Genomic DNA, 20,339 nt, shown 5'->3' with positions numbered 1-20,339 from the left:
ATGGGCCAAGTTTAATACGCCCAACTCAAGCGTGGATTTCAAAATAAAAGCGCACCGATTTGCCACTTGTCTAAAGTAAATATAGGTCGGCTGTAATTAATTTTGCGTCAATTTTCATAACGCGATAATTTGCTGTGTAATTAATTAATCTAATTAACGCGATAAACTGACAGCCCTAATTATTATTATTATTATTATTATTATTATTATTATTGGATACAGGAGTTTGGGTACCAAGAGCTTCCTCAAATAACGTTTATTATTCAGCAGTGTGTTGTGTGTGCATGCCGCTGCGGTGGCCAGGAGCGCACAACAAGATGGTATATACATTATGGTATATGAATAGTATATTCCACTATAGCAGTATATGGTGTGCTGTACATTTGAATCTGATCTAATTTAGCATGCGGCCCTCGCATTATAATGAGCTGGACAGGTGTGTATGTGTGTGTGGGAACGTGGACGCGTATCTGCCATGTGAGACTAGACGAGAGGCTCTCGTGAAATCTGAAGTGTCCAACGTTCTGACTCCTCCCCTGGCTGCACTCGGCTACTCGTCTATTTTCGAGGCGAGCCAAAATCAATCTCGAACACGCCTTATGTCTTAGGGCTGTCCCCGACTAAGGATTTGGATGGTCGACTATGATTGGCCAAAATGTGCCGTTAGTCGACTATTGGTCAAAAATAAAATTATAATATATATATTTTATATTTTTTTATTTTATATTTTTTTATCATTCCATTTGGGCTGTGGGGGGTGCTTAATGTCTGAAGGAGTTGACTGAAGTCTTCTTGTCCTCTGCAAAAGCATGCAATTGGTCCACTGATTGATACATCTTGATATTTGTCTAGTCTAGGGTGTTCATTAGATGGGTGAAATCCTCTTTCAGTGCCTCTGTGCCTTTTTTCGTAGGCAGTTAGCCTCTAGTATGCATGCCATTAGCGTTAGCCACTCCTATGCCTCTTTTCTTTTGGAAGGAATGATAAAATTTTTTTTTTTTTTTTTTTTTTATTATATTCGACTAAGAGGTTGGCCAGTCGACTACGGCTCCTTTCGACCGATTAGTCAACTAATCGACTAATAGGGGTCAGCCCTACTATGTCTACACGCAACCACTGAAACCGGGATTCCCCAAAAACTTTACCCTGGACTCTGGTTTTAAATAATCACGGTTGCAGTGTTCCAAAAACCCGGTTGCGTGTGGACGAACAGTGCAACCGCAAACATTAAATCACGGTTACATAAAACCCCGCGTTCGTGTGGACTGGGCCTTAGACTTAGTTTTACAGAGAGAGTAAGGGCGCTTTCACAACTAGCTCGTTTGGAGTTATTGTTTCGGAACCTGGAGCGTTTACCCCCTAGATCGGTTTGTTTGGGCATTATGTGAACACAGCAATCGCACTCGGGTGCGGAACAAAACAAGCGGGCCGAGACCGCCTAGAGAGGGTGGTCTCGGCACGCTTCCAATAAAACCCTGGAGCGGTTCGTATGCAGTGAGAATGCAATCGACTCAACAAACTGACACAACTCACTTGCCCTACTGTATACGCGTCTTCTCCTACAAAGGTGTCGACGTGAGGCAGCGTGTCGGATGCAGCATTACATTATTTTCTAGTCGTAGCCTTGATGCTCGCTGAAATTGAATATGTTCTTCATACACTGGTATATCAACCAGAGAGTGATTTGTGTATTTGCGAGTTAAGAAAAATCAGAGGGAAGACTGTCAACTGTCAAAAATCTGACCAATGAGAGAACAGTTTGCTCGCCCGTGGAGTTTGTTTACAAGTTTTGGTCCGCTGTTAACACAGCCGTGTGAACACAAACAAACCAAGGGGCAAGTGCAACATTGTATCATATTACTCCCTGAATCGGAACAAAGCAAATTAACTACAGGTGTGAAAACGCCCTAAAGTACAGAAAAAAGTACTGTTTGGTATTGGTATCGATTCCCAGGTAAAAATAAGCTCCGTGTCTCAAGCAGACCCACCGCATAGGCCAGATAAGAAAGACTGTGCTGTGATTTAATAAAAATCTAAAAGGAACTGAGACTAATTAAGTGAGGATCTAAAATAATAACCACTCAGACCACTAGAAAAGCGTACTTGGCAGACACTTTTTCTTTGCTGGCCCAACACTCTCCACACACACTCTCCAGACTAGTAGAATCCATCCCATAGATTACAGTAATTGCTGCTCCATTTGTCTCTACACTGTCGATGGTGCGCCTAACTTTTGTGCTGGTGCTCCTAAAATCATAAAAACAGTAAAGAGTACCAGTGCTCCTAGTGGAAAAAGTTAGTTTGGAGCCCTGTAGATAGAAAAAGATAGGGGAAAAAAACATATTTGACAATAAACCTCTGTTGGGCTGCAAAAAAAAAAAAAAACGATATCGCAAATTTAATCGCAATAGAAAAATCACAATTAGATCTTTTCTAATTTCAACCTCTCCTTGTGGACATGTACCACCAGCACAGTACAACCTCTCTCCTCTTCCCCCCCTCCCTCTCTCCTTGTGGACATGTACTATCACAGTACAACCTCTCTCTCTCTTTCTATCTCTCTCGCTCTCTCTCTCTCTATCTCTCTGTCTCCTTGTGGACATGTACCACCAGCCAGGGTTAGAAAAAAAATCCAGGGCTTTTTTGCCCCCCTTAATTGATTTTCGGGGGCTTTTTTTGTATTTCGGGGGCACAGAATTTGTATGATGAAAATTAACATAAATATTATAAAAAAAAATTTACAGTCTTCGTCCCTATGTTTGATAACGTAATATTAATGTCTCCATATATAGGGCTTTACGCTAACCTTTTCCCCAAGGAGCACATGTGCTCCTAAATAAAATGTAAATAAATAAAATCTAAATACAAATTTTGGAGCACACAAAGAAATTTAGGAGCACAGTGAAAATTGTTCAAGTAACACAGAGTTTATTAACAAACTATTTATTACATGCATATTATACTGTGCGTGTGCATACTAAGTGCTAAACATCTGTGCAAATAGCACATACCACCAAAATCACACATTGGCCCATGCCTACTAGACGCAAAGGATATCGGTTGTCAAGCTGCTTTTGTATGTTGTAGTGTTGTCACGATACCAACATTTTGACTTTGATACAGATAGGAAAGGCAATGGAATATATTATTAGATGACAGAACATGGAAAATCCTTTATACAATTATTTAATTCATTATAATTGAAACGCTATTGATAATTTATACGTATAGCTACTGTCCATCAATGTCTTCCTTTTGAATGAAATAGGTTCAGGAGAGAGAGGTGTAGAGAGGGAGAGAGAGTGAGACACACACACAGATAGACACAGATATTCTCAGCCCCCCTATCCTCTGAGCGTTCCCAGTGATGGCTTACTATGTGTGTGTATGTGCGTGTGCAAACGGGAACGGGACACACATCTGTGCAATAGCACACACCACCGTATGTGCGTGTGCTAACTTCGCTAACGTTATCCGCCTCAGTAACATTAGCTGCCTCGCCGGATTCCTCTTTCTCCTCGTCTCTCTTTTGCTCAAAATACCGGTAAAATGAATGTTCATGGCTGGCTGAATTTTTTGCATTGTCTGATTCTGAATGTATAACTTGCCTATGGTACCGTGACTTTCTTTTCCAGCGTGTACTGTATTCTCATTTCCTTTCACTCGCATGAAACCAGCCGCGTCACCGCAGGAACCTCTACTGTGATTGGACGTTTATGCGCCTTGTGTAATGTGGGACTTGTAGTTTCTGAACTATTAACACCGGAGCGTTTGTAATCTTCACTCGCACACTGCGAGTAAATGATTTTTCCGGTTCGCACACACACATTATTAGGGGCAAATACGAGGATATGCTCGCACTGTAGAGCATATATATAATTATATATATAATTAGTAAACTGTCTGGGGCTTTTCTTGCCCCCCTTAACTGATTTTTGAGGGCATTTGGTCAATTTTCGAGGGCATTTTGCCCCAAGCCCCCGTTAATTTCGAACTCCAAGCCCACGTGGTTGAACTAAAAACTCAAAGAAACAGACTAAGAAATGACGTAAACACCATGATCAGAACCGCAAAAAGAAATTTCATCAACGACAAAACTGAGGAAAACAAAAACAAACCCTGCAAACTTTGGAAATTACTAGGGCTGTCTTAAATGCTTCGAAGCTTCGAACGTTCGATTCGATGGCACAAGCTTCGAACATTAAAAAAAAAAATCGAAGTTTAATTTTTTTTTTTTTTTTCTTTTTTTTAGAATTTTTTTTTTTTTTTTTTTTACTTCGATTTGTGTGTGTGTGTAGGTGTGTGTGTGTGTGTGTGTGTGTGTGTGTGTGTGTGTGTGTGTGTGTGTGAACTACCCATCCCAGTTAGGACAGCCGAATCCCGTCCAATCTTTCGCCGTCGACTAAAGACTCACTTCTTCAACCATTATCTGAAATGATAAAAAAAAAAAAAAAAAAAATCTAACCGTGACTAACCTTACTGTCATGCACTTGTCCTAATAAACTAACCTACACTGTAACACGCAACACTTTGATGAACATTGTTACTGAGCTGATAAGAGTTGTACCCTTCTTGCTGTCTTGTCGTACAGAACTTGTAAGTCGCTTTGGATAAAAGCGTCAGCTAAATGACTAAATGTAAGTGTGTGTGTGTGTGTGTAGGTGTGTGTGTGTGTGTGTGTGTGCGCGCACCTTGTAGAATTCCACACATAAGAAAGAAAGATACTGGGATGAATAAACAAAATAGGAAATAAAATGTAGAAATGCATGCAATACATAAATAAATATGAATCTCCATATATGAAATATAACATTTAGATAAGGTGCTACTGAGATGTTTTGGTGAGTTCTTTGTTTTTTTGTGGAAGTTGCCCTTCTTAAAAATGCATGAACATTCACTGATAATTGGTCTGTAGTGGAGTCTACAAGGTCTACATTGCCGGACCATGTAGAATCCGGACCTTGTAGACTGACATAATTCTGTGCATAGTTTAGTCTACACAGGCCATATTTCAAATAATCAAAATCTTACTTCATTCATCTTAAACATTCTTGATTTGGGGGATTGGTAGTTCCCATGAAATCTGAAGTTGTTCAAACGACAACAGCGATCCACCTTGAATTAAATCACACAGCCGAGTGAAACCTTGTTGGATGCGTCAGTCACGAAAGGGGCTACTTAATTAATTAATCCAACCCACTTTATTTATAGAGCACATTTAAAAACAACAACGTTTACGAAAGTGCTGTACAAGTCCCACAACATAAGATACAAAAAAAAAATTAAAAAAATAATATTAATTTTTTTTTTTTTTTTTTTGAAGCTTCGAATTAAAATCGAAGCTCGGCCCCGAAGCTTCGATTGCCAAAAAAAGCTTCGAAGGTCAGCCCTAGAAATTACTCAATAATCAACTAGGCTGCAGTAAAAAAAAACTTAAAACCAGATTCTCAAACATAAACATAAAGACGGACAACACGCTCATCACAGACAAGCTGGATGTAGCCAATTACTTAAACATCTTCTTCACAAACATAGCCACAACACTGGTAAACAAACTACCCTCCCACTCAGGGCATTATGGGGTAGAACACATAGTAGCATACTACAAAAACCTAGGGGTCCACAAAGACGACTTCAAACTTGAAATGGTAACAACCGATGAGGTACTCAAAAAATGTAGCGCCCTCCAACCTAACAAGGCCACTGGCCATGACAACATCCCCTCCAAATTCCTCAGAGACGCAGCAGCCGCCATCACCCCAGTCATCACACACATAATAAACCTCTCTATAAAACAGGGGCACGTCCCCAAGGACTTCAAAATTGCGAGAGTGACCCCTCTGCACAAAAAGGGCAGCAAATTAGACCCAGGCAACTACCGCCCTGTTTCTATTCTTACCTCCATCTCGAAAGTCATGGAGAAAATAGTCTACGAACAGGTCGAAAAGTACCTGGCGGAAAAAAATCTAATCTACGAATTCCAATCTGGCTTCAGAACGTCCCACTCCACTGACACATGCCTCCTCTATTTGAACGACCACATCAAACAAGAGGTGGACGCGGGCAAATACTGCGGCATGGTCATGCTGGACCTACAAAAGGCCTTCAACACTGTCAATCACTCCTTTCTGATGGACAAGCTAAAAGCAATTGGTTTTGATAGCTTATCAGTGAGCTGGATGCAATCCTACCTGGAGGGGAGATAACAGATGGTAGAGGTAAACGGTACTCTATCCCCCCCCTCACAGTGAGCTGTGGTGTTCCACAAGGAAGCATACTAGGACCGCTACTCTTCCTAACTTATGCAAATGACATGTCGTCAGCCTGTGACTGCAACTTGTTCCTGTTTGCGGACGACTCAGCCCTGCTGGTCTCTGACAAGAACAAGTTGCAGGTTGAAAAAACCCTCAGCTCGGAACTAGGCAAAATCTGCATATGGCTCGCTGATAACAAACTATCATTACACATGGGCAAAACAGAGTCCATTCTCTTCGGTTCAAATAACAAACTCAGCAAGACCGACGGCTTCTCAGTTACAGTGGGTGACAATATTGTCACAAGGAAAGACGAAATTACCTACCTGGGTTCCATCCTAGAGGCAAATCTTTCCTGTGACAAAATGGCATCCAATGTAATAAAAAAGGTCAACCAACGAACTAGATTCTTGTACCGGATCTCCTCTCTGGTAAACAAGAATACCCTGAAGACTCTGGCAGGAGCACTCATTCAAGGGTACTATGACTATGCGTGCACCTCATGGTACCAAAGCACCTCAAAGGCGCTTAAAACAAAATTACAAACATCACAAAACAAACTGGTCAGACTACTACTTGACCTGAACCCCAGAACCCACCTCACCCCTGCCCACTTTGACAACCTAGGATGGCTTAGAGTAGACGACAGAGTACAGCAACTTGCAATGGGCCTGGTCTACAAGATACACTATACGACCGGGGTGCCCATGTACATGTCAAAATACTTCCCAAAGGTCAGTGAATACCACAACCACTACACCAGAGGAAGCTCAACAAATCATGTTAAACCCAGATTCGGCTCAAACAAGGGACTAAACACGTTTCGCAATTATGCCACAACAATGTGGAATGCCCTACCCAAAGCTGTAAAGGAATGTGAATCCCTGCCCACATTCTAAACCGCTCTTAAAGAGCACCTACGGGAGGCTGCAATTCGAAACTGGCCACCGTAAATGCCCAAAACCCCCACCACCTCCTAATAGACAGTCTCCTCCCCATCATATGTATATACTCTGTCAGGATCTAGGGGTAACAGTACTGTATATTTGAATACCGTTTATGTCACAAATGTATCAGTACTAAATACCTATATGTCCCTATGCCATAAATGTCATGTATGTTGTGTATGTCATAAATGTCTATGAAATGAAAATGGGGGACCCTGATGGAAACAAGACAAACGTCTTTCTCAGGTCTGCATCCCCTTAACAATTGTATGTATTGAGCCGTACTGTATTGTACCCATTCTGCAATCTGTTAAATAAAGTTTTCATTCATTCATTCATTCATTCACCCTGCCACCAGCACAGTACAACCTCTCTCTCTCTCTCTCTCTCTCTCTCTCTCTCTCTCTCTCTCTCTCTCTCTCTCCCCCCTCCCTCCTTGTGGACATGTACTATCACAGTACAATACAACCTCTCTCTATCTCTCTCCCCCCTCCCTCCTTGTGGACATGTACTATCACAGTACAACCTCTCTCTCTCTCTCTCTCTCTCTCTCTCTCTCTCTCTCTCTCTCTCTCTCTCTCTCTCTCTCCTTGTGGACCAGCACAGTACAACCTCTCTCTCTTGTTCTCTCCAGGTGTCCCCGTGTCTCAGTGTGCTCTCCTGGCTGCTGTTCGTCAACGACACAGACATCCTGGCTGACGCGTGCTGGGCGCTCTCCTACCTGTCCGACGGCCCCAACGACAAGATCCAGGCTGTTATCGACTCAGGAGTCTGTCGCAGGCTGGTGGAGCTGCTACTGTAAGGCCACACACACATACACACACACATATATACGGTATACATACACACACGCACACACACACGTATATATACACACACACGCACATACACATATACACACACACACACACACACACATTAGCCTCAACTCAGTCTTATTCAAGAGGTTTATTTGTCACATGCATACCAGAGCATACAGTGAAATGCGGGTGGCCATGCCCGCTTTGATTGTGCAATAATGCTAAATAATAAAATACACATAATAAACAGGTAATAAAATAGGCATGATAAAATAGACATGCTAAAGTCCTGAGATAGTGCAATACAATGTTAGCTACGCATTAAGGCACTGGGTCCTATGTACACTTGTTTTGTTACAACTAAGTTAACTAGCCTACTTTAAGTTCAAGTAGAAGTCTTGTTTATCATTTTTTCTAAGTAATATATTGTGTTTCTGCATTTCTGTCATGGTCACTTTAAGAATCACAGGATGTAACAGGAAGTGAGGTCATTTTAGTGGCGTCTATACAAATAGTAGCTCTAGTTCTGCAGACCCCTCTCTGATTGGTTGAGCTCCATTTCTGCAGCCCCTCTGCTGGGAGCTGTCGCGCGGAAATAGGCTGTCTATTGCCATTCTCTTTGACAAACTCTAACCTTAACCAGCTCCTTAACAGCGCCTAAACTTAACCGTTCTAACCTTAACCAACTCCGAAACAATGCCTAACATTAACCTTAACCTTAACCATGCCTAACCTTAACCGGCGAAAGAATACACGTTAAAAAAAAAATCACGTTAAAAAAAAATATTTGATGGGATTCGAACTCGTCAACAACGGACCGCAAGGACCGCAGGACCGCTGCTCTGCCAGGTGAGCTGAAGCGCTGAATGAAAATCATGGCGGATTCCGCGATAAGCACCTCAAAGCACCGCGATAACCTTACGCGCGAGGGGCTTCGCTCAACCAATCAGAGAGGGGGCTGCAGAAATGGAGCTCAACCAATCAGAGAGGGGGCTGCAGAAATGGAGCTCAACCAATCAGAGAGCGTTCTGCAGAACTAGAGCTACTATTTGTATAGACGCATTTCAGTGACGGGTAGCGTTCGGTAAACAGGAAGTGAATGAATCTCAGGGAGAATCAGGAAGTGAAATTAATCTCATGGAGAAATACGTTTTATGGTTCTTCTGAGCTAATCCAGTGACATCTACCGACATCTTATGCCCTGTGCTTATCGCGTGTGCTTCAAATGTTGTTCTTTGTCATCACATATCGCAAGGAACTGTAAAGTCCAAGTTCAATGTTCAGAATGTAAAAGTGAAAGACACAACACAGAGGCGGACCCTGCTACTGAGTATGGCGGGGAGAAGGAGGAACCTTCACCCCAAGCTCATGTTACCACCAAATGCACAGAAGTCTGCGGTGGAGATCTGACAGACCGGTCCTGTTAGAAAATATGCCTTGTAAAGGTATATCCAGCTGGCCACAGAGACAAAGCACTGGAACTGTATGCGATTTTGGATGAGCAAAGCAACAGGTCGCTAGTTCGTTCACAGTTCTTTGAAGTGTTCAGTGACCAAAGTCCAAGTGCTCCTTACACATTGAGAACATGTGCTGGATTAAAATAATCCGCAGGAAGAAGAGCCAGTGGCTATGAAGTAGAATCTCTTGATGGAACTGTCCGTATTCCATTACCAAGCCTCATAGAATGTAATGACATTCCTAATAACATTGATGAGATTCCAACCCCTAATGCAGCACGCCTAAAGTCAGTGGCGCACCTCATTCCAGACATCAACCCACAAGCCCCCATTGTGCTTCTCTTAGGTCGGGATGTTATCAGAGTCCATAAAGTCTGCAAACAGGTGAACGGTCCTCACAACCTACCCTACGCACAGAAGTTGGATCTGGGCTGGGTCATTGTAGGAAATGTATGTCTAGGTAGCGTCCACAAACCTCAGACAGTCGGCAGCTTCTACACCAACACCACAGAGTTCAAACGCCCCACTCTCTTTGAACCATGCCCTAACGCAGTGTTTCTCAAAGAGTTAACTAAGTTAACTAGTCTACTTTAAGTTCAAATAGAAGTCTTGTTTATCATTTTTTCTAAGTAATATATTGTGTTTCTGCATTTCTGTCATGGTCACTTTAAGAATCACAGGATGTAACAGGAAGTGAGGTCATTTCAGTGACGGGTAGCGTTCGGTAAACAAGAAGTGAATGAATCTCACGGAGAATCAGGAAGTGAAATTAATCTCATGGAGAAATACGTTTTATGGTTCTTCTGAGCTAATCCAGTGACATCTACCGACATTTTATGCCCTGTGGTAGCATCTTGGGTATGCTTTTGTTCTTCACAATGCTATGTATGATTGCAGATCATTATTTAGGAAAATATGAAAACCTTTTGTGTAATTAGGTCTGTTGAGTAGTATTACTGATGATGAGCACACTGTCATTAGTCCATTCCAGAATAAATACTAGATATAAATGCATGTACAATTGATAGGCTACTGTACATATTAAAAAGGATGCAATATGTTACATTTAGGTTAGAATACATATTTGATAAATAACATGTAACTTGTAAGACATAGTAAAATATGGGATTTAGTTCGTATTGAAGATAAGGGAAATTGTTTAAAGCAAGCATAATATTGATTATGTACATTTTGTATGTTTCATAAAGCAAGCATATGATTGGTTATGTAAATGTTTGTATGTTTCAGTTTTACCCTTCCTTTGATCATCATTAAACCTGTGGACAAGGATTCAAGTGTCTTCAGAGTCGTGGTGTCAAGAGGGCGTTTATCTGGCTGTCAATTTATATAACTGGAACATATAGTGAGGGCAGCACAACACTACTATACAATATACAGTTTTTACTCTATATCCTTATGCTATACTTGCTATTTCTAAACTATACTATACAAGAACCACTTCAGTTCTTTCCTTAAAGTTACCTTTATTTTCCTTGTTCCTTTAAAGTGTCCTTTCCATTTTGTTTAAAGGGGACATGCATTGCTATTCCTAGCACTATTTGGGCAACTTTACACAATTCCTGTGAGTCTATTGAACACATCTGTAAGCTTTTATAAAAAAAAATTCATTGTTTTATATTTCTAATCAAGTACTCAAAAGCCAAATTTTTCTCACTTTGGATTTCAGGCTGTGTTGACCTGGCTCCGCCCATAAGCACTTTGAGTGACAGTCATCCACACAGTCTGCGACTGACACAGAGAGAGATGGAGAGAGACTGAGGGGGATACTAATTAATTTCGCCGCGGGGGGGGGGGGGGGGGGCATAATCCCACGGGACAATGCATTGGTAACTTGTCTCAAATGACAATATATACCCCTGTGATTATTATTGTACGGATCGGAATACGGGCGTGCGCGTGGGAGCATGCGCAAAGATATTACAGTGATATGCTGGTGCTCGACTCCGAGGGAGAGAGAGAGGGACACACGGAGGCACGGAGCACTGTGTAAACGCTGCGTGAGTGAGAGAAGACTGGTCTCCCTCTATATCTCTCCCTCTCTCCCTCTATCTCTCCCTCGCAGAGTCGCAGTCGAGCACTTTCTCGTTTGAGGAAGTGTCGGGTTACACTATCTGCCTCGCTCTGTTTTTGGAAGTGACGATTTTCCACTCGCTCAACCATAGAGGGGGCGTTAGTTATGCAAATCAGTGCTATATTAACGTCAGCAAAACTGTCAAATCCGAACAGCTTAGTTGAGTGAGGGAGGATCTCGTGAACTCGAGACTAGACTGATGAGTCAATATGATAATTAACGACACAGACCACATTGATATAATCCCCAATTGCTAGGAAAACATGCTAATCACTGAAAAAGGCAATTTATAATGCATGTCCCCTTTTAAGTGACCGTTTGTGTGTAAGTGAATGCAGCATGTGTGTGTGTGTATGTGTGTGCTCATGTGTACTTGTGTGTGGAGAGTTCAGTGTTCAATGTTCTGATGGCCTGGGGGACGAAGCTGAGCCGTAGTCTCTGTTCTTGTTGCGTGTGTGCGTAGGCGCTTGCCTGACCGCAGCAGCTTGAACAGGCTGTTGTTGGGGTGGTGGGGGTCTTTCATTATTCTGCAGGCTCTGGATTTGCACCTCCTGTTATATAAGTCCTGCAGGGGTGGTAGTGCAATACCCGTAGTACGTTCTTCTGAGCGCACCACTCTCTGTAGGGCCTTCCTGTCCTGAGCCGTACTGTTTCCAAACCAGGCAGTGATGTTTCCAGTCAGAATGCTCTCTACAGCCCCGGAATAGAAGGAGTGGAGTATATTCCCAGATACTCTGAACTTCCATAATTGTCTCAGGTGATAGAGGCGCTGTTTCGCCTTTTTTACCACAGAGTCTATGTGTGTTGTCCATGTCAGGTCCTCTGTGCTGTCGACTCCCAGGTAGGGTTGGGCATCATTTGGATTTGAATGATTCCGATTCCGATTCTCCATTTCGATTCCTGTTCTAAACGATTCTCGATTCCGATTCTTTGAGGTGCAGGTCAAAACGGGTCACAGCTTATTTCGCAGGAGATTTTCTTTCTTTTTGAAAAATCTTTTTCATACTATTCACATTGTCAGTTGACTTGATACAGTTTAATTTGGTTGCTGTACTGTAACTAGGGTATTAATTAACAAAGTTTAAAAAAATAAATAATAATAATAATAATAATATATATATATATATATATATTTTTTTTAAGAATCGAAATTAAGAATCGAACTGCAAATATGTCACTTCCAGAACCGGAAGTTAGGAACCGGTTCCTATTGGAACCGGTTCTCGGTGCCCAACCCTACTCCCAGGTACTTAAAACTGCTCACCCTGTCCACGATAGCCACATTTATCCACAGTGGCGTGTGTGTCCCCTGCTGTTCTCCTAAAATCCACGATCAGCTCCTTGGTTTTACCAATGTTCAGTAGTAGGCTGCTATCCCGGCACCAGCGTGCCAGTACATCAACCTCCTCCCGGTAGGCCTTCTCGTCATTGTTAGAGATCAGACCACCGTGTCGTCAGCAAACTTCACTATGGAGTTGGAGCTGAACCTGGCCACACAGTCATGTGTGTACAGTGAATACAGCAGGGGGCTGAGAACACAGCCCTGGGGGGACCCCCCACCCTGACCGCCTGGGGCCTGTCACCCAGAAAGTCCAGGGTCCAGGCGCTCAGGGCGGAGCTCAGACCCAGATTGAAAGCTGAACTATAGTCAATGAACAGCAATCTCACATAGCCCCCCTTCTGACTGTCAAGGTGAGAAAGGGTGTTGTGTAGTACCTGGGAGACTGCATCGTCAGTGGACCTGTTTGTCCTGTATGCAAACTGCAATGAGTCCATGTTACTAGGGAGGGAGGCACAGATGTAATCCTTGACCAGCCTCTCAAAGCATTTCATGACCACAGAGGTGGGTGCCACCGGTCTGTAGTGATTTAGACCTGCGGGGGAGGAGTTTTTTGTTACAGGGATTATAGTGGACACCTTGAAGCAGGCAGGGGCCACAGACTCGGCCAGGGATAGATTCTCAGGTGTGTGTGTGTGTGTGAAGAATGTCTAAAGTGATCACACTGTTGTTCTCTGTTGTTCCAGGCACTCTGAGTATAAGGTGGTGTCTCCTGCCCTGCGGGCTGTTGGGAACATCGTCACGGGGGATGACCTGCAGACACAGGTGAAAACCACATGTACATACTAGAGATGACCTGAGACGCAGGTGAAAACCAGATGTACATACTAGAGATGACCTGATACACAGGTGAAAACCACATGTACATACTAGAGATCACCTGAGACACAGGTGAAAACTAGGGATGCTCGATATTGGCTTTTTTACCGATATACCGATATTGTCCAACTCTTAATTTCCGATACCGATATCAACCGATATAAACCGATACCGATATATGCAGGGTTCTCCCCCCCCCCCCCCCCCAAAAACTGAATAATTTCAGGTAATTAACATTACTTATTACATGGCGTTTTAACACTTTGGGTGCCGGCCAGAAATCCGGAAAATGACTGTGGATTGCCAGGATTCCTGGGCGATTTTAGCATATCTCATGATCTTAGCGGAGCTATTTCTATATTTTATATTCAGGGTTCGTACGGGTGCTGGAAATCCTTGAAAATGCTTGTATTTCAATGTGCTGTTTTCAAGGTTTTAAATGTGCTTGAATTGTGTATAAAGTGCTGGAAAGTTATTGAAATTGTAATTGCATTTTATACTTTAATAATAAATCGCTATCTGACTGAATAGTTTGGTTTTTAGACAAAGAAATAAAATAAGTCGGAGCGACTCGCGAGCCTATTTTGCGTTCGCCTTTCATGCAAAATGAAATGTGGCTCGGCCCCACCCCGTAGTGTTTTTACCTGTGCCATGAGAACAGCGCGCGTGTGTGTGTGGCCAAAATGCCGGGAGGCTGCCGTTTTAATGAGCTCTGGCTCGGAGATATCAAATATAATTCAGAGGAGAACATCCTCGAGTAGCCGTGTGCAAAATATGCAGAAAGGACTTGAAGATTTTTACCATGGGGATTGGGGGAGTCTGCACGTTCGAGCCACGTTGAAAGGTGAGCCACTGAGCCATGGGTGTTATTAACGTGTCTCGGCCTGGCTCGCCAGGTAACTAAGTTCGAGACTACAAGTGCTCCACAGTCCACACCTGTCTCCGTAAATGTTTGTTATAAAAATACCACTTCAATAATCAAAATAGTCAAGTAACAGGCAAAATACACTAATAAACTCGTGTTTACCGGACTCTGTTTTTCACCGCAGTGTTGTAGCATGTAACGTTAGGCAAATCAACGTTAGCTAATTTCCTTTCATGTATTTCAAAACACGAAAACTTGTTGTGTATTGAAATGGTATTTTATTTTTATAACGGAACATTTACGGAGACTGGTGTGGAACTGGTGTGGAGCAGTTGTAGTCTGGAACGCAGTAACGTACTGTCTACCTGTATGTCGTGTATGTCATAAATGTTATGATGAATTGAAAATGGCGGACCCTGATGTAAACAAGACGAAAGTATTTCTCTGGTCTGCATCCCCTTAACAATTGTGTGTATTGAGCCATAGTGTATTGTACCCATTCTGCAATCTGTTAATAACGTTTTCAATCAAACGTGACGAGCCAGGCCAATTTTAGCATGTTTATTTATGGAATATGCAATCTAACAGCTAACGTGACCTTTACAGTTAATTACATGGATAATAATGTTAAGGTAGTTGGTTCATTCCAGGCCATCATTAGGCTCAGTCTAAAATTCATAGGCAGTAGCCTATAAATGAAAATGAAATATACATTTATAATATCATAATGATCCATTTAGATTAGATGTCAACATTAAACAATAAATACTCTTAAAGTTAAGTGCAACCAGTGAGATTAAATTAATAAAACACTTTGTTTTATTTATAACATGCTGCTCCTTTTTATTTAGGGAAGAAGCATCAAATTCTGATGAAAACACGTCTAAATCCAGGTCCTGCATTAGTGGATTATTTCCAGCAGACAAGCAATGCATCAAGCAGCACAGCTACATCCACATCAACAACCAGCAGTGTAGTGAGAGCCAGAGCAGCCAGTGGAGGAGCTTGCAGTGGAGTTGCCCCTCTACCATCCCCAGGCTCATCCAAGAACCAGTCAACCAGCAACACCACAGGCACCATTAAATCATTTGTTACCTCTAATCCAACACTTCAAGCTGAAATATGCTGGGCAACAAAAGCTGTAACCAGCCACTATTCCTACCATTCATGTAATGACATGGGGGCCATGTTTCAAACAATGTTTCCTGACAGTGAGATAGCAAAGCAATTTACTTGTGGGGAGAATAAAGTGGCATACCTCACCACATTTGGGATAGCTCCTCATTTCTCTTCCCTGAAAACTTTATTAACAGATTGCAGAATGGGTACAATACAGTACGGCTCAATACACACAATTATTAAGGGGATGCAGACCAGAGCAATACTTTCGTCTTGTTTACATCAGGGTCCCCCATGTTCAATTCATCATGACATTTATGACATACACGACATACTGCATAACACATCGGCTCAGCTATATATCAGCTATATATGATGCCAAGTCTGGTTTGGTTGTTTAGCACAATAACATCTGATTTAATGTGATGGAAGAAGTGAAATAATCATTTTGAGTAAATATTTAATTTACCACAGCCGCATAAGATGCTGGAAAATCTTGAAAATGCACCTTGAAAATGCTTGAAAAGTGCTTGCATTTTGCCTTGGAAAATGTGTACAAACCCTGTATATTATAACTATGGGGAAATGGTTTGGCTCATTTGACGACGACAAGTTGAAAAAAACCGTTTGTTTCTGCATGTCTTCGTTCGTTCACAAATACAAGTTAAAAAACGTCAACAAAGGGTAAAAATCCAGGTATATTCTTTAGAACAGGAGTTATGGGCTCTTTTATGAAAGGTGCGCCGCCGGCGACGCCGGGGTGATAATAGGTACTGAACGTGTTATAAAGCAATTTAGACTGGGATGGATGGATGGATGGTTTGATTGATATATTGTTTGATAGATTGTTTTATTGGTTTGATTGATAGATTTTTTATTGTTTTGTTGGTTGTTTGATTGATTGTTTTGTTTGATTGATTGATTGTTTTGTTGGTTGTTTGATTGATTGATTGTTTTATTGGTTGTTTGATTGATAGATTGTTTGATAGATTGTTTTATTGGTTTGATTGATAGATTGTTTTGTTGGTTGTTTGATTGATTGATTGTTTTATTGGTTGTTTGATTGATAGATTGTTTGATAGATTGTTTTATTGGTTTTATTGATAGATTGTTTTATTGTTTTGTTGGTTGTTTGATTGATTGATTGTTTTGTTTGATTGATTGTTTTGTTGGTTGTTTGATTGATTGATTGTTTTATTGGTTGTTTGATTGATTGATTGTTTTATTGGTTTGATTGATTGTTTTGTTGGTTGTTTGATTGATTGATTGTTTTGATTGATTGTTTTGTTGGTTGTTTGATTGTTTTATTGGTTGTTTGATTGATATATTGTTTGATAGATTGTTTTATTGGTTTTATTGATAGATTGTTTTGTTGGTTGTTTGATTGATTGATTGTTTGATTGTTTTATTGGTTGTTTGATTGATTGATTGTTTTGTTGGTTGTTTGATTGTTTGATTGATTGATTGACAGTCCGACTGACTGACAAACTTGAAATGCAGTAATACTATTATATCGATCAGGTGGGAATATATTGTATTGATCAGGTTAGTAGATATTGTACCGATCAGGTATTATAGATCATGTGCATGCAATAAACTAAAAAAAAACATTTCGACTGTTTCTCATTCATGTACTGTGCATAATCTGCTCCTGTGTTGTAGACACTGTTGCTCTGTACCTACCTGTTTTCCAATTTATTCGTCCATACATGATAAACACATTCATAAAGTAATAATATCTTGTATTGATAATATCAATTAGTTTCACCTGGAAATACTACTACCTTATCAACCACCATGCCTGGCGCTAATGAACAAGTAAGTTATAACTACTGGTGTAGGTCCAGAAAACATTATTATAAAATACAGAATACTTTACAATGCAGAAAACTTGAAACTTTGATGAACATTTTTATTGCAAAATATGTTCAATAAACTGGGTGACAAGTCATCAGTACCAACCATTGTTGCTGTGCATTAGACACATATGCTGGTAACATTCACAGTATAAAATTATGGTAATTTACCAAGACAATACCTTATAAAATAGGGGTGGGAATCACCAGTTTAATCACGATACGATACGATATCGATTCTTTGGACAACGATACGATATTATCCGATATCACACAGTCTGCCACGATACGATTCGATTCAGGTGCCTGCGATCAATATGAGACGATATTATGTGCCCATTTAATACAATCAGTAACATTTAAATAAAAAAAAAAAGGCAATGGAAATATCATGACATTTTTATTTTTGAGCTCTTCCAGACATTTAAATGAAAAACAATCTATTGTTTTTAATACAAATAGACCTCCTGTTCACTGTTTTTGGTTCATTTCTTTTTTTTCTCGATATTAATATCCTATTCACTGTCACAGAGCTGTATTTTGGCTGGAAAAGCATATTGGGAGTCCCAAGGTGCAGTACCGGCCAGATCCTGTTAGTGGGGCTATCCCCGAGAATGCACCCTCCCAGTCCCCACTTCTCTCTGCCTATGGCTCTGGGTTAGCTTGTTAGCTCACGCTAAAGTAACGTTATCTTCGATCTTTAACGCGACGTGGGCATAATGGAGTGACGAGGATTGCAAAGCAGGTTAGATGCATTGGACCCGTTGTGGAATAAAACAGCAGGGACATGTTTTGGGTCACAGAATAGGCACACTAGCCTTGCTCTAGTGACGCTCTAGACGCTAATGCTGTTGATGTTAAACGGAGTTTGAGTTTCACAACACTGGGCGCGGGGCGATGACGTCGCCTAAGAGTATCGCAATATGAATCGGATCTTTTTACGTGGCATCGATCCTATTTGATTATTGATAATAGATCGATATATCGATCTGGATCGATGTATCGTCCCACCCCTATTATAAAAAGTGAACACTGGCTGATGATAACCAACCATTGTTTCAGTGCATTTAGGAGTTTGCTGGTAACATTCACAGTATAGGATTATGGTAATTTACCAAGACAATACCTTATAAAAAGTGAACACTGGAGGATAATCAACCATTGTTTCAGTGCATTTAGAAGTTTGCTGGTAACATTCACAGTATAGGATTATGGTAATTTACCAAGACAATACCTTACAAAAAGTGAACACTGGCTGATGATAACCAACCATTGTTTCAGTGCATTTAGGAGTTTGCTGGTAACATTCACAGTATAGGATTATGGTAATTTACCAAGACAATACCTTATAAAAAGTGAACACTGGAGGATAATCAACCATTGTTTCAGTGCATTTAGAAGTTTGCTGGTAACATTCACAGTATAGGATTATGGTAATTTACCAAGACAATACCTTATAAAAAGTGAACACTGGCTGATGATAACCAACCATTGTTTCAGTGCATTTAGAAGTTTGCTGGTAACATTCACAGTATAGGATTATGGTAATTTACCAAGACAATACCTTACAAAAAGTGAACACTGGCTGATGATAACCAACCATTGTTTCAGTGCATTTAGAAGTTTGCTGGTAACATTCACAGTATAGGATTATGGTAATTTACCAAGACAATACCTTATAAAAAGTGAACACTGGAGGATAACCAACCATTGTTTCAGTGCATTTAGAAGTTTGCTGGTAACATTCACAGTACAGGCACGTCACATGAACTACAGGGCGTATCTTACTTGGTCTCTCGCATCGATGACTGCATTGTCCATTGATAAATGGATGAAGCGCCAGATGATCTGTGGACCAAAAAATATCCAATACATGCTTCCAAAGTATATAAATAAGAGGCCAATGGACTGCATTAGAAAAGTGTGGTATGTTACCTACAGTATATACTTTTATAAACTGGGTGACTGTCAGCAACCATTGGTTCTGTGCAAACGGTAAAAATGAGGGGGGAAAAAGATAAATAAAATAAACTTTATACACACACAATGCAAATTATGAATGGAGTCGATACAGCTAGATCGCTAACATAACGTCTCATCTGCAAGTGGTCCAAACATGCCTATGCAATATCGACAACCGTGGCCCAAATACATGTGTTCAACGCATTTGTCTTGTACAGAAAACAGTGCAACTACCCATACACTATACTATACTATAATATACTATACTACACTATACTATACTACTCTCAGCTAGCTATACTATGTACCGGTACACATGGTTCTGTCTGTATCACACAATGATGGATTATTTAGAAGTAATCTGTACTTCTGTGTGCCGGATTATTTAGAAGTAGTCTGTACTTCTGTATGACAACTAATAAAGAAACTATTTCGAGAAATCCCTCTTTGTGTGGTACAGAGCGAAGCATTTGTCACGATGCAGGGGGACTTTGCACGATGTGCAAAAATATCTGGTCTCACTCCTGATGCCACGCCTACTGCAGACCCGACATTTCCTACACGGTAGCTTTCGCTTGGGGGTGGCTTTGTATGCAACCATTACATGCTTCACAAAGCCACCCACTAATCTGCTCTGCGGGTCCCCCAGTGGGGCCCTAGGGTCGTCACGCCCCACCTGCTCAGCCCCTGCCTCCTCCTCATCCCCACCCCCTGCCTCCTCCCCTGCCTCCGCCTCCGCCTCCATCTCCGCTGTCACCCCAGGAATCTTCTTCTCCAGACCATCTGTGTAGGTCCGCGCCACAGCCCTGGTGAACCGGAAGAGGTTGTA

At 41.3% G+C, this 20,339-nt stretch overlaps 1 protein-coding gene across 1 annotated transcript in view; it reads left to right on the top strand.

Moving 5' to 3' along the window:
- kpna1 (karyopherin alpha 1 (importin alpha 5)) overlaps positions 1–20,339 on the top strand; it is a 59,684-nt gene that overhangs the window by 20,473 nt on the left and 18,872 nt on the right. Inside the window, exons 9-10 of the mRNA XM_084326552.1 lie at positions 7,836–7,999; positions 13,576–13,654. Of these exons, the coding sequence (XP_084182678.1) occupies positions 7,836–7,999; positions 13,576–13,654 (243 nt within the window). The remainder of the gene's footprint in view (positions 1–7,835; positions 8,000–13,575; positions 13,655–20,339) is intronic.

Source organism: Notolepis coatsorum, assembly GCF_963971535.1.
Source record: "Notolepis coatsorum genome assembly, chromosome: 12".
NCBI classification, from domain to species: Eukaryota; Metazoa; Chordata; class Actinopteri; order Aulopiformes; family Paralepididae; genus Notolepis; species Notolepis coatsorum.
Note: the sequence above shows the minus strand (reverse complement) of the source record. Positions and strands in the feature narration are given on the sequence as shown.